This window comes from Callithrix jacchus, chromosome 13 (assembly GCF_049354715.1).
Source record: "Callithrix jacchus isolate 240 chromosome 13, calJac240_pri, whole genome shotgun sequence".
NCBI lineage: Eukaryota > Metazoa > Chordata > Mammalia > Primates > Cebidae > Callithrix > Callithrix jacchus.
Window position 1 is genome coordinate 57,923,732 of NC_133514.1, and position 21,171 is coordinate 57,944,902.

The following is a 21,171-nucleotide window of genomic DNA, read 5'->3' on the forward strand; positions in this document are numbered from 1 at the left end:
TTGAAAAAAGTAGCAAAAAATGATTATAAACAGTTTGAGTCACAGAGAAAAGAATTTGATGTAAGTAGAATTTGGTAGATATTTCTATCAAGCATTAATAACAGATTTGATTTGAATGACAGCTGCAAGTTAGAAAAGTGTCACTCCTATAGAATGCAATGGTTCAGACATCCTGGAGTGTCATGGGTCTGGATACCATTCCAGAGTAGAAGAGTAATTGACAGGTATCAGCCCACATGATGGATGAAGAGATGTTCCATACTTTGAAAGTGATCACATTAAAAAAAATGCCCAGAGGAAACGAATTTCAGCTTCAATAACATGCTGGTTCAAAGAGAATAAAATATTTTGAATATTAATATAAGAATACATGTTTCACTCTAGCAGAAGAAATATTCTTTGCTCAAGGACAAAAGTAAAACCTTAAGGTCGGTCCTCCAGAAAAGAAGAAAACTCTCAAGTGTAGCTGAGTGCTCTACTCTGCTGTAAATGAAGTAGCTGAGCTTTGCAACTGAGAGAACAAAGAAAGGTAATCAAAGTTATCCCAAGTTGTTAGGAACTAGGGCTATGATAATATAATGGTATTTCTTGGTAATGGGGAAAGCAAGGAAGAGAGGGAGTCTTTCCCTTGATGTACTAAACTTAAAATGATGCAAACTCTCTGATACAGGTGTTTTACCAGAAGGCAAATCACAGAACGTGAAAAAGGAGCAGTGTTGGTTTTGAGGAATAGGAAGCAGGTTAGAAATAAATAACAAGATATAGCGTGGAAACCGAGGGGCGGGCTCGCCCTCTGCCGGCTTCGTGGCACTTGGTTCGGCTCTGGCTGGAGGAGCGCCGTGGCGGCGCGGGAGGGAGCCTCTGACGGCGTCTGGAACTCTATTTTAAGAACCTCTCAAAACGAAACAAACAAATCATGGAGAAGAATGGAAATAACCGAAAGCTGCGGGTTTGTGTTGCTACTTGTAACCATGCAGATTATTCTAAACTTGCCCCAATCATGTTTGGCATTAAAACTGAACCTGAGTTCTTTGAACTTGATGTTGTGGTACTTGACTCTCACCTGATAGATGACTATGGAAATACATATCGAATGATTGAACAAGATGCCTTTGACATTAACACCAGGCTCCACACAATTGTGAGAGGAGAAGATGAGACAGCTATGGTGGAGTCAGTAGGCCTGGCCCTAGTAAAGCTGCCAGATGTCCTTAATCGCCTAAAGCCTGATATCATGATTGTTCATGGAGACAAGTTTGATGCCCTGGCTCTGGCTACATCTGCTGCCTTGATGAACATCCGAATCCTTCACATTGAAGGTGGGGAAGTCAGTGGGACCAATGATGACTCTATCAGACATGCCATAACAAAACTGGCTCATTATCATGTGTGCTGCACCTGAAGTGCAGAGCAGCACCTGATATCCATGTGTGAGGACCATGATCGCATCCTTTTGGCAGGCTGCCCTTCCTATGACAAACTCCTCTCAGCCAAGAACAAAGACTACATGAGCATCATTTGGATGTGGCTAGGCAACAGAGTGAGACTCCATCTCAAAAAAAAAAAAAAAAAAAAGAAAAGTAAAGGAAAAAAGAAAGAAATCATAGACAGCATGAACAAGTGGAAACATATCCCATGCTCATGGATGGATAGAATCAATATTGCAAGAATGACCATACTGCCAAAAGCAATCAACAGATTCAATGCAATCTCCATCAAAATACTACCATTATTCTTCACAGAATTAGCAAAAACAGTTCTAAAATTATTATGAAACCAAAAAAGAGCTCACATAGCCAAAGCAAGACTAAGCACAAAGAACAAATCTGGAGGCCTCACACTACCTGATTTTAAACTATACTATAAGGCCATAGTCAACAAAACAGCATGGTACTGGTACAAAAATAGGCATATAGACCAATGGAACAGAATAGAGAACCCAGAAATAAACCCAAATGCTTACAGCCAACTGATCTTCGACAAAGCAAACAAAAACATGAAGTGGGGAAAGGACACCTTCTTCAACAAATGGTGCTGGGATAACTGGCTAGTCACATGTAGGAGAATGAAACTGAATCCTCATCTCTTACCTTATACAAAAATCAACTCAAGATGGATTAAAGACTTAAACCTATGACCTGAAACTATAAAAATTAGAGAAGATAACATTGGAAAAACCCTTCAAGACATTGGCTTAGGTAAGGATTTCATGACCAAGGACCTAAAAGCAAATGCAATAAAAACAAAGATAAATAGCTGGGACCTAATTAAACTAAAGAGCTTTTGCAGAGCAAAAGGAACAGCAGAGTAAACAGACAACCACAGAGTTGGGGAAAATCTTCACAATCTATACATTGCGAAGAAAAAAATATCCCATCAAATAGTGGGCTAAGGACATGAATAGACAATTCCCAAAAGAAGGTACACAAATGGCCAACAAACATTATGAAAAAATGATCAACATTACTAATGATCAGGGAAATGCAAATCAAAACCATAATGGGATACCACCTCACTCCTGCAAGAATGGCCATAATCAAAAAATCAAAAAACAGTAGATGCTGGTGGGGATGCGGTGACCAGGGAACACTTTTACACTGCTGTAGGAGTGTAAACTAGTACAGCCACTATGGAAAACAGTGTGGAGACTCCTTAAAGAACTAAAAGTAGAACTACCATTTGATCCAACAATCCACTACTCGGTATCTACCCAGAGGAAAATAAGTCATTATTTGAAATAGATACTTGGACATGCATGTTTATAGCAGCACAATTCACAGTTGCAAAGTCATGAAACCAACTCTAATGCCCATCAATCAACGAGTGGATAAAGAAACTGTGGTATGTATATGATGGATTACTATGCAGCCATAAAAAGGAATGAAACAACAGCATTTTCAGTGACCTGGATGAGATGGGGACTATTCCAGGGAACACTTTTACACTGCTGTAGGAGTGTAAACTAGTACAGCCACTATGGAAAACAGTGTGGAGACTCCTTAAAGAACTAAAAGTAGAACTACCATTTGATCCAACAATCCACTACTCGGTATCTACCCAGAGGAAAATAAGTCATTATTTGAAATAGATACTTGGACATGCATGTTTATAGCAGCACAATTCACAGTTGCAAAGTCATGAAACCAACTCTAATGCCCATCAATCAACGAGTGGATAAAGAAACTGTGGTATGTATATGATGGATTACTATGCAGCCATAAAAAGGAATGAAACAACAGCATTTTCAGTGACCTGGATGAGATGGGGACTATTATTCTAAGTGAAGTAACTCAGGAATGGAAAACCAAACATTGTCTGTTCTCACTGATATGTGAGAGCTAAGCTATGAGGATACAAAGGCATAAGAATGATGCAGTGGACTTTGGGGACTTGAGGGGAAGAGTGGGAGGGAAGGGAATGGGGCAAGGGATAGAAGACTACAAATATGGTGCAGTGTAGACTGCTTGGGGGATGGAAGCACCAAAATCTCACAAAAAACAACCAAAGAACGTACTCATGTAACCAAATACCACCTGTACCCCATAACTTATGGAAAAATAAATAAATGATTTTAATTATTAAAAAACAAGAAATAAATAACAAAGGGCACATCCATGATAGCTAAATGCAATGAGTAGTTTTGGAGCAGGAAAAAATTGATATGCATTATTATAGACATTATTAAAACAATTGGTGAAATATAAACATGAACACATTAGATAATAGTATTATATTGTATTAACGTTAAATACTTAATTTTGGACTGGGCATGGTGGCTCACGCCTGTAATCCCAGCACTTTTGGAGGCCAGGGTGGGCAGATTACTTGAGGTCAGGAGTTCAAGACCAGCCTGGCCAACATGGTGAAACCCCATCTCTACTAAAAATACAAAAATTAGCCAGACATGGTGGTGCGTGCCTGTAATCCCACCTACTTGGGAGGCTGAGGCAAGAGAATCACTTGAACCTGGGAGGCAGATATTGCTGCAGTGAGCTGAGATTGTGCCACTACACTCCAGCCTGGGCAACACAGCAAGACTCCATCTCAAAAAAATTTTTTTGAGTATTGTACTGTAGTCATGTAAAAGAGCATCCTTTTTAAGGAAATACACACAGAGGTACTTAGGGGAAAGAAGCATATCTGTAACTTAACTCTTAAACGATGGTTCAGAAACAAAGAAGGACATTACATAATGGTAAAAGGATCAATGCAACAACAGGAGTTAATGATCATAAATACATATGCACCCAATATAGGAACACCCAGGTACATAAGACAAGTTCTTAATGACTTATAAAGAGACTTGGACTCCCACACAATAATAGCGGGAGACTTTGACACCACATTGTTAATATTTGATGGATCAATGAGATAGAAAATTAACAGGGACATCTCAGTGAATATTTATAGAATTCTTCACCCCAGGTCCACAGAATATACATTTTTCTCAGTATTACATTACACCTATTTTGAAAGTGACCACATAATTGGAAGTAAATCACTCTTCAGCATTTGCATAGCATTTCACAGACTTAAATGAAATATTGGTTGGCTGTTTGTTTGTTATTTTCTCCACTTATTCCTTCCTGTCTCTGCTGTTAAGCACAGTTATCGGCATAAAAGAGGTTTTTAATGCCTATTTTTAGATTGCATTCCAGCCTGGGCAGCAGAGCAAGACTCCTGTTCTCTCTCCCCCTTTCTCTTTCTTTCTTTAAAAAAAAAATATATATATATATATATATATTTATATATATATATATCACAGGTGCTGGGGTGGGTGGGTGGAACTTCAACATAGGAAAAAGAAAAAGTAAAAATTGCATAGATTCTCTACTGAGTCCATCCTTTCAACTGTCATTGCTGGTAGCATCTAGTAGAAGCTTCAGTGGGATGGGCAAGTCCTTCAGCAGCTCAGAATGAGGAAACTTGGCCCCTTCTTCTGTCTGTGCTGGAACTGTCTGAGCTTTACAGAGGAGGCACTGTGTTTCTTCCCTTTGTGGGGCCTCCTTTACTTCACTCTCTGTGTTTCTTACTCGGGAGAGCTCTAGAAAAAAGAAAAAAAAAAGATGGTTCAGTGTGTGTGTGTGTGTGTGTGTGTGTGTATGTCTGGAGACAGTGTGGATGTGTGAGCACAAATTATTAGGCTAGTGAAGGCAAAATTTTAACAATTGGAAAATCTGGAGAAAAGTAAAATGCACATAGGATTTCTTTTTACTATATTCCTGCAAAGTATAAGAATACACCAAAAAGAAACCTCAAAAATATTCCCATGTAATCAGAAACAATATTATAAAATCATACATTACATGGGACTATTTTGGGCTAGTAGCATTATTAAATAATAAAAAAGTAACAAAGAAGCACGGGGCGCAGTGGCTCACACCTGTAACCCTAGCACTTTGGGAGCGAGATGGGTGTATCATAAGGTCAGGAGTTCGAGACCAGCCTGACCAACATAGTGAAACCCTGTCTCTACTAAAAATACAAAAAATAGATGGGCGTGGTGGCGTGTGCCTATAATTCCAGCTACTTGGGAGGCTGAGGCAGGAGAATTGCTTGAAACTGGGAAGCAGAGGTTGCAGTGACCTGAGATTGAGCCACTGCACTCCAGCCTGGGTGACAGAGTGAGACTCCATTTCAAAACAAACAAACAAAAAACAAAACAAAAAGTAATAAAGAAACAAAAGAAATGCATAGAACTGAATATAAATAAAGTAACATGAAAAAAAATACATTGAAAAGGAGAAAGCAGTCCTTAGGAGGAAATTTATAGCTCTTTAAAATCAATATGTCAGAAAACAAGAAAGCTTATCACCAAGCCAGCAGGGAATTAACCTTTCTTTTTTTTCTTCTGGTTCTTCTGCCACTTAGCTGTAAATAAGAGTAGAGCCATGGAAGTGCCCAACTTTCTGGATGTAGGATCAGAAAAGGGAGTTCCAGAAAGGTAGAAAGTACCAGGGAAGTCAGAAGAGGAATGAGCCCAGGAAAGTGAGCCCCTAAAGTTGTTTATGAACCTCTAAGCTCCCCCTTGAGCTGCATATGCTGGGTCTGAGTCTAATCAGCATATGAAAGATTTTGAGAATTGAACTAACAGATCAGGTCCTGCACTGGTCAATGCTTGGAGCATGTGAAACAGATCCAAGTAGCAATCTAAAACCACCAAACCACAGCATACAGAAAGTGTGTCAAAACTAGTGACAAGTACGTAAACTGATTGTCTATTAAAATTAAAATATCAACATTTTCCATAAGATTTAAACAAGACCCAGGGTATTATAACATAATATTTTAAATGTTCATGACATGATCCAAAAACACTCAGCATATAAAGACCCAGGAAATCTCAATTCAGGTGCAAAAAAAAAAAAAAAAAATCAACAGATGGCCACACTGAGACAACAACGATGTTGGAATTAAGTAAAAAAGACTTAGACACTTAGACGGAACTATTATAAAATTCTTCAACAAGCAATTATGAACACTCAAATCAAAGAATAGAAAGGCTTAGTAAAGAAATAGAATATATAAAGAAAAATACAACGAAAAAATTTAAAACTGAAAAATACAAGTGAAACAAAACAACTCACTAAATGGCAGAATGGAAATGGCAAAAGAACAAGTCCATACATTATAGAGAATCAATAGAGACTATTTCCTTTGAACAACACAGAGAAAATATTTTAAAGAATGAAAAGACTTATGGTCCTATGACATAATTAAAAGAAAAAGAAACCTCAACGTTCCTGTCATTGGAGTCTCAGAAAAGGAGAAACAGGAATGTTCAGTTTTTTTTTTAATTATGTCATGAGACCATAAGTCTTTTCATTCTTTAAAATATTTTCTCTGTGTTGTTCAGATGAAATAGTCTCGAGGAGAGAGATCCAAGATGGCTGACCACTAGCAGCTCAGGATTGTGGCTACCAGTGAAAGCTCAGAGAACGAGAGGACGCCACACTTTCAGACGAAGTTTTGTTGCTCATGGACCAGGAGATTCCCAGTGGAGGAGCCCCACAGGTCACCAGCACAACTCTTGTGGCTGGTGCAGTGGTTTTGCCGGAGCTTCGGTGCGGCGGTTCTTGGTGCAGAGTAAACGGGACTGGGTCCCCTTTTGGCCAACGTTTGGAGCTCCGGGAAGTCAGAGTCACCTATTCAGCTGATTGAAGGATAGACTCAAGAAGGAAGCCAGACCAGAGATTCCTGGGCAGAAAAGCACCATCAATCTTAACACCACTGTTTTAGCCCGTGCAGTGGGTTGCTCTGATTCCGGTGCTGGGAATCAACAAATTGGACATGCACTCAGAAACCTAATTAGGAAGTTGGTAATTACAAAGATGAAAGATGGATAAATTTATAACAAAGGGAAGAAATCAGACTAAAAAGGCTGAGAATACCCAAAATCAGAAAACCTCTCCCTCTACAGGGGATCACAGTTCCTCATCAGCAATGGAACAAGGCCTGATGGAGAACGAGTGTGTTTCATTAACAGAGGCAGGCTTCAGAAGGTGGATGACAAGAAACTTCTGGGAGTTAAAAGAACATGTTCTAACTCAATGCAAAGAAACTAAGAACTTTGAAAAAAGGTTTGACAAAATGCTAACGAGAATAGACAATTTAGAGAGGAATACAAGTGAATTAATGGAGTTGAAAAACACAACATGAGAACTTTGTGAAGTATGCACAAGTTTTAACAGCCAAATTGATCAAGCAGAAGAAAGGATAGCAGAGGTCAAAGACCAACTTAATGAAATAAAATGAGAAGACAAGATTAGAGAAAAAAGGATAAAAAGGAATGAGCAAAGTCTCCAAGAAACATGGGACTATGTGAAAAGACCTAATCTACGTTTGATAGGTGTATGTGAATGTGACGAAGAGAATGAATCCAAGCTGGAAAATACTCTTCAGGATATTATTCAGGAAATCTTTCCCAACCTAGCAAGGCAGGACGATATTCAACTCCAGGTAATACAGAGAATACCACAAAGATATTCCTCAAGAAGAGCAACCCCAAGGCACATAATTGTTAGATTCACCAGGGTTGAAATGAAGGAGAAAATACTAAGGGCAGCCAGAGAGAAAGGTCAGGTTACCCACAAAGAGAAGCCTATCATACTCACAGCAGATCTCTCAGCAGAAACCCTACAAGAGTGGGGGCCAATATTCAACATCCTTAACGAAAAGAACTTTCAACCCAGAATTTCATATCCAGCCAAACTAAGCTTCACAAGTGAAGGAAAAATAAAATCTTTTGTGAACAAGCAAGTACTCAAAGATTTCATCACCACCAGGCCTGCTTTACAAGAGCTTCTGAAAGAAGCATTACACATAGAAAGGAACAACCAGTATTAGCCTTTCCAAAAATATACCAAAAAGTAAAGAGCATCAACATAATGAAGAATTTACATCAACTAATGAGCAAAACGGCCAACTAACATCAAATGGCAGTAATAAACTCCCATATATTATTATTAATCCTAAATTTAAATTGACTAAATCCCCCAATCAAAAGACACAGCCAAAACCCATCAGTATGCTGTATCCAGACCCATCTCACATGCAAGGATACACAAAGACTCAAAGGGATATTGAAAGATTTACCCATCAAATGGAAAGCAAAAGTAAATAAATAAATAAAAAGCAGAAGTTGAAATTCTTGCCTCTGATAAAATAGATTTTAAGCAACAAAGATCAAAAGAGGCAAAGAAGGTCATTATATAACGATAAAAGGATCAATGAAACAAGAAGAGCTAATGATCCTAAATATATATGCACCCAATACAGAAACACCCAGATACATAAGACTTATAAAGAGACTTAGTCTCCCACACAATAATAGTGGGAGACTTCAACATCAATATTAAATAGATCAATGAGACAGAAAATTAACAAGGATATCTAGGACTTGAACCCAGATCGGGGACAAGTAAACTTAATAAACATTTATAGAACTCTCCACTTTAAATACACAAAATATACACTCTTATCAGTACCACATCACACCTACTCACAGGTTTTAAAAAATCAGATATTGATAAAAAGATCAACATATAAGACTGGAATGGGTTAAAAGAATAAGGAATGCTTTTCAACTAACTTAGTAAGTACTACCCACTCTGAGACAAACAAAAGTAAGCAATTTATTACCCATAAGAGCTCATGGTCTAGTCAGAAAAACAAAGTGCACATACAGAAAATTGAATGCTGTCAATTCTTAAACAATATTAAAGTACAGGTTTGAGCAATTGGGATTTTTAGCTAGATTTTTAACAAGGATTATATATCTTTTGTGAAAAACTTGTGGCTTTTCAATGCCTACAGGAGAAATCTGGTATTCTTACCTTATTCCACACTTAAAAAAAAAAATGTAGCAGTGTAAACTAGGCAAAAACCCAGTTTAGTTAGAATAAAAATCTGTGTGTTCACTACTGATGCCTAAGCTTGGGAATGTGATTGAGAATAATGTTAATAAGTTATAATTTCTAACTCAGGAGTAGATTTTTCTCATCTGAGAATTGAGGGACCACTGAAAGTTTTGGACAAGAAGTGCTTGGATAAAAATGACTTTTTAGAGAGGTTAATTAGATGTTATGTACTAGATCAGCTGGGGGCTGAAATGAATGAGTGGGAGGGGACACAAAGTGGATGAGTTTTCTATTGCTACTATAACAAATTACTATGAAGTTAGAAGCTTAAAACAACACAAATGTATTATCTTACAATTCTGAAGATCAAAGGTCTAAAATGGATTCTACTGGTCTGAAATTAAGGTGTAGGCAGGGCTGTGTTTTCTCTGAAGGATCTGGGGATAATAGGTTTTCATGCCTTAAAAAAAAAAAAAAAAGAAAAGAAAAGGAGAAATAGTACACTGCTGAAAAAAGTGAAGAAATAATATCTGAAAGCTTCCCAGATTTAAAGAAAGATATAACTAAACCTACATATTTAAGAAGCTCAGCAATCCCCAAACAGTATAAGCAATGAAATACATACTCAGAAAACACCACAATGAAAATGCTGAAAACTAAAGACAAAGACAAATAAAAAATCTTCAAAGTATCTGGGAGAAAATGATTACATGAACAGGAGTAATTTTTGTTTTAAAATTATATTAGATTTTTGGAAGAATTGTCAAGGCAACAAGAGTGTTTCCGGAAACTATTCACCCAGTTTCCTCTGATGCTAACCCAAAAGACCTCGAGGAAATTTGAATGACCAGGTTCCAGAGGAAGAAGAAACAACAGTGTCTGCTGCCCAGAGTCAACCAGATGCCCCATCAGTTCAGATTCTTAGGATAAGGATCTTTCCACATGGCCAACTCCATCCTCATGCAGTAATTCCTCCACAAGCACAAGACAAGCTTGTCTTGATGCTCCTTGTCCTGGCAGATGTTGAGGATCTTCCTTTGGTTTTATCCCTCCACCTAAAAGGCCCATACTTTCTGGGCTCTCACTGTGCAGACCCCTTCCTGTAAACCCCAAGGCCCTACAGGTGCTAGATGCCATTGTTCTCACAACCCCAGCTCATGTCCACTTTTGCAGAGCTCTAGGTACTCCAGGCTCTTTCGTTCACGCTGCTCCTGTCTTGAAATGCTATTTCTTCCCCCTCTGCCTATCCCTCCCTCATCTTTCAGTTCTTAAATGCATGCCTTTCGAGATGCTTTGACTGGTTTCCCAGGCAAAATTAATTCCTCCTGTTCCTCTTTTTCATCACATTCTGTGCTTTTTAACTTTCTATAAAAGCACTTATTGCAAGGCGCAATTGTATAATGATGTGATTATTTGTTGAATGTGCACATCAGTATCTCCCTGTCATCATGGATTGGATCTGGTTTTTGTTAATTTACTGTATCCAGTGTTCTCAGAGTCAACGGGAGAGGGTGCTTATGGCATTGGGTAAGACACTTTTCCTTGGGCAGGTGTATTAGATTTTGCTCAGAAACAAAGCAAAAAACCCAACCTCCCAGTGGCTTATAAAACAAACATTTACTTCTCACTCATGGGTGTGTGGGTGAGCTGTCTTCTACCTAGGCTTGGCTGGGCTCAGATTTTGGGTTGGCTTCATTCTCAGGTATGTTTGTCATTCAAGAGCCCAAGCTGAAAAGGAGGTTGTGGCCTAAGCAGGTTCATGTCCTGCTGGATGTCACAGCAGAGGAGGAGGTGCAGAACACAGGCTGCTCCTTAAAGCCTCTGCTCTGTCCTGACCCACTTCTCTGCTGGTATCCTGCTGTTTCAAAACCAGCCAGAGGGCCCAAGGTCAACGTGAGGGAGAAATCAACCTCCCCCGCTTATGAGACATACATTTTCCAAACAAACAGTCCTTTACCAGGCTGCTCTGTAACCACATGAGACCCTGGCACCTGGGACTGCACATCATGGGCCCATGACCCAGGCCTCAGAATTCTTAGAAACAGGTTCCACTCAGGAGAACATGGGTGTCCCAGATGAGGAACAACATGCTCCAAATGTTACCCAGTGAAGTTGTCCGAAGAGGCGGAAACCTTTGTCAAAGGTCTGGGGTCAGTGGGTGTTAAAAAAGCTCTGACGCCCAGTTCACTCCACAGTGTACTTTACAAAGCCCCTTAGTATCAAGTTCAAGGTTGCCACTCTCCGTCAGCTGATGTTTATTGAAAGACCCCCCGGGGCTGGGAGGTGCACTTTTGGGTGGCGACACAGGCAAGAAGCCAGGCCTGGGTCAGGCTGTTTCTTTATGGTTCCCCATCCCTCCCTCCTCCTTCCCACAGAGTTGTCCCTTTAATTTAGACTCATCTCCACAACCCCTGTGAACCAGCAAGGGACAGTCAGGCACAGCCCAGGTGACATGGAACATGAATCAAATGAGAGAAGAGGTTTCACTGATACAAAATCAGGATGTCAGGAACCATCGCTTGAGAAATGCATTCTAGTGCTTTAGGACTCTTGTGAATTATGTTATCGGGTTAGTTGAAACGTGGGAAGACTTTTCCTAGCCATATGTGAAAAGATTGTCTTTACACAGCAGGCAGACCAAAAATACACACAGAATGAGTGGGAAAGCCCATATGTGGTGTGGGAGGACGGGGAGCTCCAGCAGCCATTGCACCATGACTGAGTGCTGGCCGTGTCCACACACTGTGCTAACTGCGGTGGCTGCTTTACTTCTTGGTGACGCAACCCTATGAAAGAGTACTATTATTATCCCCCTGTAAACACACAACATACACAGCATTGAAATGCGACTCTCAGAGCTACGCAAACAAGAAGAAAGCGAGCGAGTACAGGGTATCGTGTCTGATGGTGTGAACTTTGTCGGCAGACTACTTGGTTCTTGTCCTGTCCAGGCCACTGGAACCCACTATCTGTGGGCTCAGGCCATTTACATCATGGAGTTAATAACTGAACTGAGCACTTAGCTGGGCGTTATTTCACTTAATTCCTACAACTGCCTAATTAGGTGCTTTTCATAGCTCTGCTCCAGCTGAGGTTTAGAAAAGTTAAACAATTTAACCAATATTTGAACTGGATGTGTCTGACTCTACAACTGGTCTCGTCCATTCTATTTCTTTCATATAAGCCGCATCTTGGGTGCTTTTGCGAACATCAAAAAAAGGTATATTAAGGCACCTTGGAGAACGTGAAACCAAAGTCGATTAATATTACAAAATCAACTGAGGTCATTTGGAATTTCCTTTAGAAAATGAATACAGCCAATCATCATATCATTTACCAAATGTTTACGTAGGTGCCTGTTGCATTATCTTGTCATCTTCACATAAGCCCTGGAGGAAGATTCTGCTCTAATTTTTAGATATGAAATTACGCGTTTGGGTGAAACGCTGTTCGCGTGTGAGGTAAAGCAACATGAGCGATTCTAAGGCGACGCGGCATTGCTGTCCAGCCTCCAGCATTCTGGTGAGCAGAAAACGCGGGAGCGGGAGGGACTTCCCAGCTCCCGACGCCAGGCACCGGCACAGCCGCAGCGTCAGAGGGAAAGCGACGTGGTTCAGCAGCAACGGAGCCATTACTAGCGCTGAGCAGGGATGTAAGGGCAGAGCCGAGTTATCAGAGCTCTCCGAATTGAATCCAGGGTCTAGTCTGCCACGGAGGGGTCGCCGCCTCCAGCTCCCGGGACTTTTCCTGGGTAGTGTCTTGGTAAGGACCTGGCTAGCTCCAGAGACCTATGGATGATCCCTTTCTGCTGGGGGACTGGGGCTGCGCTTTACACCACAAATTAAAGACGTCACTTTTTTCATTTGTTCTGCAAACGTTTATTGTGCGCCGTTCACACCCCCCACAAATTCAATATGCCAGCGACAGGAGGCAAGACCGCAGGCCCCGGGGCGCGCCTCCCGGAGTTGGCCGGTACGCGGTGAGAACTAAGGTGCCCGGGGCTCCCGCCCCGAGCCGCAGCGGAGTCCCGCAGCTTCTGCGTCGGGTCTGCGCGCGCCCAGGGGCGGCTCTGGCCCACGCACATGCACACGCACGGGAGCGCCGGCTCCCGCGTCCCCGGCGCTACCACGGCGCCGGGCGCGGGAGGGAGCCCAAGAGTCTGGGCGGGAGTGAGCTCGAGGCGGGGCGGGTGCCCGCGAGGCTCGCGCTTAAATTCTCTGGCACCTTAAGTCCCGCCCTTTGCACCGCCCACTCCTTCTCCCGCGCGCGGGTTCCGCGCGCCCCAAGCGGCGCGCGTGCGCGCGCGTGCGCAGGCCAGGGCCCTCTGAGGGGCGGCCCCGTAGTCTCCAACGAAAGCGTCGGCAAAGGCCCGGATTAACCCTTTCTCTGCTCGCCTACTTAGAGGCCCGGTCGGGTTCCGTGCCTGCGCGAGCCGGCGGCGCGCCTTCCCCCCAGCCCGCACCGCGCATGCACGGGAAGGGGGGGGCGGTGGGGGTGTTCGAGGCCGGCTAGACATTCTGTGCTCGTGCAGGAGGAGGGCTGCTACCATCAGGGACGTGCACGATTCCCCCACCCCGCCCCCTCCCCAAACTCCAAAAAAAAATCCAAAACACACTGCCACCCACTGTGCCCCCGCGCCCCGAGTCCATCCCGTCCCTGCCTGCGTTTGTTAGCGAGCGCGGGGAACCCACGGCAGTGTCTGTGGCTGTGCCAGGCTGCAGGTAAGCGCGGGCTGGGGTGCGGAGGGGGCCTGGGCCGTCGGCGAGGCGGGCGCGGGGGCGGCCGGCGGCTGGCGGGGCGGCCCGGAAGACGCGCGTTCTCGCCGAGCTCTGGAGCACCAGCCAGCTCCAGGATGTACGGCGGCCGCCAGCGGCGCGGCGCGGTGCGAGCGGGGAAGGGCGTGGGCCGGGGCTGGGCTTGGGGCCGGGGAGCCCCGGGGGCCGCGCGGGCAGGCGAGCGGGCTCGGAGAGCGGCCTGGCGGCGGCCCCGCGCGCGCGCTCGCAGAGCCTCGGCGGCCGAGTTCATGGCCGCCCCTGCTCGCACCGCCGCAGTGCACCGTGGTGGGGGTGGGGACGGCCCGAACCCGGCGCGGAGCGCGGCCCGCCGGGCACCGCCCCTCCGAGCCGCGGGCCCCACCGCGCCGCCCCCAGCAGCCGGCGGATGAGGGAGCCAGGACCCCAGCGCTTGCACCCCCACCTTGTGCGCCCGCGGAGCTCGGGTTAGCCGGCCGCGCGCCGCCCCCGCCCCCGGCCGCGGGAGGGCGGGGGAAGGCCCGGCGCGAGCTGGCCGGGGAGTGCGCGGGGCGCGAGCTCCGGGCTCGCGGGCAGAGCGGGGCGCGGCGCGGCGCGGGGCTGCGGAGCCGGCCGCACGCCCGCTCCCGCTCGTCGCGCCGCCGGGGCCGCCGCGGGCCGCAGTCCCTCCCTGCGCGTTCGGAGCCGCGGTCCCCAGTTTGCGCTTGAAGACGTCTGATTATGAAAGGGAAAGTAGCCCTTTCACCACCTGGCTCCCAGGCTGGGAGCTTTTGTCTGGGAAGGAATGCAAACGACCTCCTCCACTCCCCCACCTCCCGGGCCCAAAGAAATTGAGAGCTAGGGCTTGATAGCTACGCCTTGAGGGCTGCTTGGGTCTTGCGTGTGGCTCCCTGCTTCCTCCCTACTCCGAAGTTGCAAGCTTGCAACAAGGAAGTCGTGCAGCCGCCATTGTCGGGCTGCCCGGGGCAGGGGAGGAGGCTGCAGCTGCTTATGTAAGTTTTTGGCTTTGCGGGAAGCCCCTGCTCACTGCACTGTAACGCGGCTCGGCGCTCCCGCAGTTCGGAGAGCAATTATGAAGGGACAGCCTTATAGAGCTGGTGTTGTGGCTACTTCTTTTCCTACACATACCTACACAGATGCTGGCAACAGCTATCTTGCAGTTTTACTCACCTGAACTTAGCAATTGGAACATCTCAATGGCAAGGGGGGCGGGGCGGATAGGAGGCTGCGATGGATGCACATGATCTCCCTACCAGGTCTCATCATAGATCTTGAGAGAGAGGGGAGGGTGTGGGTGGCCAAGTACACACTAACCAAAACAACAACAACAACAAAACAACAACAGCACATTGATATGTTGTCATAGCTACAATAGGCCACTCCTCTCCCTGGTCCTGTGCACTTTTATCCCATAAACCCTAGGGCGAGTTAGTGACAACAGTAGGAAGTGTCACAGTAGGAAGGTTTTTGCCTGGGCTGCCTACTCTCTCAGGGTGACTACAGGCCTGGGTGCTTCCAGGGAATAGGGAGGCAGAGACATGTAGAATGATCAAGTCAGAAGCATCTTTTGGAATAATGTTGCCTGATCTCACACTGTGGATGAGACATCCTGCTTTTATGCTGGGCAGCTCCGTGCGTTCACTTTTCTTTAGAAGGAGCTTTTTATGAGTTTCAAGGTATTGGTCTCCAGGTTGGAGTCTTGTTCCACGGTTTTTGTGTTAGGACTATTACAGCCCAGTCCTTTGCTCCTACCACACCAAACAACTTGTGTGGTCACTGTTCAGTAGAGGAAACTTTTTGTTTTTCAGGATATGGGTCTGCAGGATGAAGTTCTTCCGGTAAGAGTTAAAACTCACACAAAAAAAGTTAAAATTCTTTCACCTTCCCTCTAGGGATAGAGGTAGAAACACCTGGATTTCTCAAATGCAGTCTTAAAGACAAATGTTTATAAGTGTATCACACAGGTGCAGAAAGAAAAAGCAATCATTGTTCCCTCTCCTCCCATGTTACCAGTTGGGCTTATGTATGTCTATAGCTTTATTTATAAACTTCTATATGTTTATATGAGCCTAGAGAAAAATGTAGAGGTCTACATACCCAGTGGGAGATGGGATGGGTGAAGGGAGTACGATACACTTGTTTTTTCTGTATCTGTGTAGCCATTAACATCTGTACAAGTACAGACATGGGCCAGTGTGTGAGGAGAAATTCCTTCCAGTTCCCAGGGCGTCCCCTTTATGCCCACATGCTACAGCTCTTATCTGTTCCAGTCCGTATCTGTTCAGAACTGCGTTTGATGTGCCAGCCACCTGCCCCTCTCTTCCCAACCCGAAAATGCACAAGAGAGGGAACAAGAAAGCTTATTTTAAAAAATTAATTCTTGAAAACATTATTGGTTTAGGATTTGGGATACAGGAAGATCCTACCTCATTCTTATTTGTCCTTTCCTCTGTAGGTCTGGCGTGCTCCTGATCAGAGTTACTCTGATCTGAAGATTTTGGTGTTTAAGGCATTAAGATAAAAGCCTGAGTTGTTCATGGTAACTATAACTTTGGATTTTAAATCTTGATGAAATGACTTAGCATTTGCTTTAAAATATATATACCAATTCTGATTGTGCATGAACACTTCTATTTGGGGGAAACTACTTTGCTGACTAAAAGTAAAACAATGTTTTTAAAAAGGAAACATAGAGAATGCTTTAAGACAATCAGTTTTTTAACATGATAACAGAGGTCTTTCATGCAAGTTCCAAATTTTTGCTTATAAAATACTCTCAGCACTGATCAAGTACATACATCTGGTGTTGATGGCACTTTTATCTGGATGGTGGTAGATTGGCATCCAGAGAGAACAAAGCCACTCATCACTGTCTTCCCAAATGTCATCTGCTTCTCTTAAGGTCAGATTCAACCTTAATTTTAATTTAGAAGTGGCCCAAAACTAGAAGACAACACTCAATGGGATATTTTGGCAGTAATGTTTCTCTTTAGTTCTGCAATAGTGATTTGTCCCTTCTGTCACGGAGGTATAACACAATTCATTATTTTGCTGAATTTTCAATGGACTAGATGGAGTAAGAGTGGGTGCAACATCTAGGACTAGAGGATCCTTCCCTTGAACCTGTTTCTTAAACGTTGAGTTTAAGTTATTTGGTATTCTCTAGTTGTCAGGAAGCACCGGTTTTGCAACCAGATTGTCTGCATTTAAGTCCCAGCTCTTCACTAAATAGCTATAGAACATTGGGCAGGTTTCTAACTTTGTCTATAAAATGGTGATAGTGATAGGTAACTCATGAGGTTATCTGACTATTGAATTAATTAAAACATATAAAGCACGTAGAACAATGCCTGGGATATAACTAGGCAAATATCTAATAAATTAAAGATGAATAGAAATAACAGTATGGAAATCCTTGAGTTGGGATCAGGTACCCATATTTAAGGACCACTCTTAACATTGACTTTCTGAAATTGTTAGATTCCATAGATTGACCAGAAAATGAAAAATATGACTGTGTTCTCTGTATGGAAAAGTACTATTTATAATTATAAACTTTCTTTTTTTTTTGGTAGGAGTTTTTCATCAGTATGTCTGAAACCATTAAATATAATGACGATGATCATAAAACTCTGTTTCTGAAAACACTAAATGAACAACGCCTGGAAGGAGAATTTTGTGATATTGCTATTGTGGTTGAGGATGTGAAATTCAGAGCACATAGATGTGTTCTTGCTGCCTGCAGCACCTACTTTAAAAAGCTTTTCAAGAAGCTTGAGGTTGATAGTTCGTCAGTCATAGAAATAGATTTCCTTCGTTCTGATATATTCGAAGAGGTCCTGAACTACATGTACACAGCAAAGATTTCTGTGAAAAAGGAAGATGTTAACTTAATGATGTCATCAGGTCAGATTCTTGGTATCCGATTTTTGGATAAACTGTGTTCTCAAAAGCGCGATGTGTCCAGCCCTGATGAAAACAATGGTCAGTCCAAAAGTAAGTACTGTCTCAAAATAAATCGCCCCATTGGTGATGCTGCTGACACCCAGGATGATGATGTAGAGGAAATCGGAGATCAGGATGATAGTCCTTCTGATGACACAGTAGAAGGCACCCCCCCAAGTCAGGAGGACGGCAAGTCACCCACCACAACGCTCAGGGTTCAGGAAGCGATCCTGAAAGAGCTGGGGAGTGAGGAAGTTCGGAAGGTCAATTGCTACGGCCAGGAAGTAGAATCCATGGAGACCCCAGAATCAAAAGACTTGGGGTCCCAGACCCCTCAAGCCTTAACATTTAATGATGGGATGAGTGAAGTGAAAGATGAACAGACACCAGGCTGGACAACGGCCGCCAGTGACATGAAGTTTGAGTATTTGCTTTATGGTCACCATCGGGAGCAGATTGCCTGCCAGGCGTGTGGGAAGACGTTTTCTGATGAAGGCAGATTGAGGAAGCATGAGAAACTCCACACGGCAGACAGACCGTTTGTTTGTGAAATGTGCACAAAAGGTTTCACCACACAGGCCCACCTGAAAGAACACCTAAAAATCCACACGGGCTATAAGCCCTATAGCTGTGAGGTGTGTGGAAAATCATTTATCCGCGCCCCAGACTTAAAGAAGCATGAGAGGGTTCACAGTAATGAAAGACCATTTGCATGCCACATGTGTGACAAAGCCTTCAAACATAAGTCTCACCTCAAGGATCATGAAAGAAGACACAGAGGGGAAAAGCCTTTTGTGTGTGGCTCCTGCACCAAGGCATTTGCCAAGGCATCTGATCTGAAAAGGCATGAGAACAATATGCACAGTGAAAGGAAGCAGGTTACCCCCAGTGCCATCCAGAGCGAGACAGAACAGTTGCAGGCGGCAGCAATGGCTGCAGAAGCAGAGCAGCAGCTGGAAACGATAGCCTGTAGCTAGAGGCAGTGGGACAGGGACACTTTGCCTGGGAAGTGGAGACTGAGATGATGTGGAGCATAATGAATGCCGGTTACTATATTTTTGTGGAAATGTATGGAACATTGTACTCACTGGACTTCAGGCAGTGCTTGGTTAGGTGTTTTTAAGACTTTTCAAGGAAATGATTTTCCTCGATTCTGACCAAACCGTGTCACTGTCCTGTCTGGTGTCTAGTATTAATGTTGCCAGTAAGCGCCCCCTCCTTTTCTGTGATTTTAATTTGAGAACTCCTATGTCCAGTTTAGACGTGAGAGAACTTCCATTTTTTATTTTCTCTACATTCACCACCCTAGTGGGTGCCCTGCACAGAATAATAATTAGGTAAATTGATTTCCTAATCATCATAATTCTATATGACTTATGGTCAAAAGAGCAGTTTTAATAACTTAATAAAAGTACTTCAGATAGACACAGAAAATTGGTGAGTGGTTGACCAAGAACACTGCACAAAAACAAGTTCTGGGAATGCAGAATGGCATTAGATTTATATTTGGTTTGTCAGTTTTATATCACGGTCTTTCACTGTTTTTGTGGACAAATAATGGTTGCTTTGCTGGAGTGTTTCTTCCTCGATTTTGATTGCCCTGTACCTACCCCAGAAGCAATAGTCACACATCCTGAAGGCCGAGCAAACCTACCAGGATGGTGGGGGCGTCTTGGGGCCAAGCTCTTAGCTTCCTCTTATTTGGGGCAGTGCCACTGTGCACCAGCTGGGATTTGTGAGTGGACCCATGGTAAGATGAGTAGGAAAGGCTCTCAGAGATAAGGTTTGATATATGTAACAATCCCAAGATTTCCTAGATTAAAATATTTCTTAATTGATTTTGAGATTGGATTTTTCTTTGGAATCAAAATTAGGACAAGAACAGATACATTTCTTCAGATACATTTGTGAAACTTCACAGAATGTCATCAAGCTTTGGGGCTTCTGGTGCACATGATTTATCCATAAAGGAGATGCAGTATGCTTACTTAAATTAATAAATTTAAAATCTTTTAAGTGTGTAAATAGTAGTGTTGGTCTTAAGTATTTCAAGTAAAAGTAGACAGCTGCACTTTTTTTGCACATTGGATTAAAATAACTTCCATCAGCAACAAACATCAGACTGTTTTTAACAAATATTAAAGATTGTCAGACCAAATGTTTTATGTTTTTGAAGTATATTTCATCACTGGTTACAGTTTTAAATAGAAGTTGATTGCCTTTTCATAGCCGTGAATGAGAATTATAAACTCTGTTCCAGTTTTGGTATATTAAATGTTCTTTTAATTATCTTTAGAACTATATTGAATTGCCAAGGATAGTTTGAATTGTGTTCTGTAAAAAAGTATTAGTCAATTATTTTACAATATGTAGAATTGTAGAAAATGTCAATTTTTCAAATTCATTTTTCATTGCTAGGATTTCTTTTTTAAAAATACATTAAAGTAATTTTATTTCATAGCTTGTTGCATTAACACCTGTAATTCTATTGTGAGAGAAATTTTATTTTTTTAATTGGTGTGTATGTTATGTCCAGGATGTTAGGATAGAGATGCTACCTTTTAAAAATTTTTATTTATTGGTAAAATGTTCTAAAAGTAGTCCTGTTACTGTGTTTTTATGCTATTTATAGAAGGGGAACTGATTGCTGTTCCCAGGCTGTTTTAACCAAAGCAAAGGAAAAATTATTGAACATCTTGGTGATAGCTACTTCAACAAACCATATTTTAGGCCTTCATTTTTTGTATATAAAAGAAAATATACTTCTTTCATTCCTCTTTTCATTTTTTTTCATAGCAACCTTCCACATACCTCAGTTTCTACAAAAATGTGTTTTCTATGCTGGCTTTATCCTGGCTTTACAGAGTTGAAGTTAAATGTGTGATATTAACCTCCATTGAAACCACATAATCATGGCGGTAACCCCCAAAAAGAAAGATTATTTTTTACCACACTATTTACATGATGCAAATATGTATCATTTAGCCTGTTTTGCATAAGAAATGTATTTGTGTTATTTCTACCACTGGTACTGGGTTCATAGTATGTTAGGACACCTGTTTCCTTTGTATTTTTTTGGTGGCAGCAGAATCCTAACATGGCAGCTCTCCTGTCTG

At 42.8% G+C, this 21,171-nt stretch overlaps 2 protein-coding genes and 1 pseudogene across 7 annotated transcripts; 2 read left to right on the forward strand and 1 right to left on the reverse strand.

The window, feature by feature from the left end:
- Positions 1-828: 828 nt before the first annotated feature.
- LOC144579011 (bifunctional UDP-N-acetylglucosamine 2-epimerase/N-acetylmannosamine kinase pseudogene) lies at positions 829-1,544 on the forward strand (annotated as a pseudogene). The gene has a single exon (XR_013525737.1). The product of XR_013525737.1 is annotated as a bifunctional UDP-N-acetylglucosamine 2-epimerase/N-acetylmannosamine kinase pseudogene (transcript).
- Positions 1,545-4,873: 3,329 nt separating this feature from the next.
- LOC118146675 (uncharacterized) lies at positions 4,874-16,297 on the reverse strand. The gene is made up of 3 exons (XM_078346877.1): positions 16,208-16,297; positions 14,051-14,961; positions 4,874-5,044 (listed from the first exon to the last, which is right to left on the reverse strand). The coding sequence occupies exons 1-3, from the start codon at positions 16,295-16,297 to the stop codon at positions 5,014-5,016; spliced, it is 1,032 nt and encodes a 343-aa protein (XP_078203003.1). The 3' UTR covers positions 4,874-5,013.
- ZBTB14 (zinc finger and BTB domain containing 14) lies at positions 13,870-20,826 on the forward strand. Of its 5 annotated transcripts, XM_035270665.3 has the most exons (4): positions 14,144-14,241; positions 15,919-15,948; positions 16,566-16,649; positions 17,686-20,826. In XM_035270665.3, the coding sequence occupies exons 3-4, from the start codon at positions 16,647-16,649 to the stop codon at positions 19,030-19,032; spliced, it is 1,350 nt and encodes a 449-aa protein (XP_035126556.1). In that variant the 5' UTR covers positions 14,144-14,241; positions 15,919-15,948; positions 16,566-16,646; the 3' UTR covers positions 19,033-20,826. The 5 variants fall into 5 exon arrangements, with proteins under 5 accessions (XP_035126555.1, XP_035126556.1, XP_035126557.1 ...); XM_035270664.3 differs by lacking the exons at positions 14,144-14,241; positions 15,919-15,948 and adding an exon at positions 13,870-14,080; XM_035270666.3 differs by lacking the exon at positions 15,919-15,948.
- The last annotated feature ends 345 nt before the right edge of the window (positions 20,827-21,171 follow it).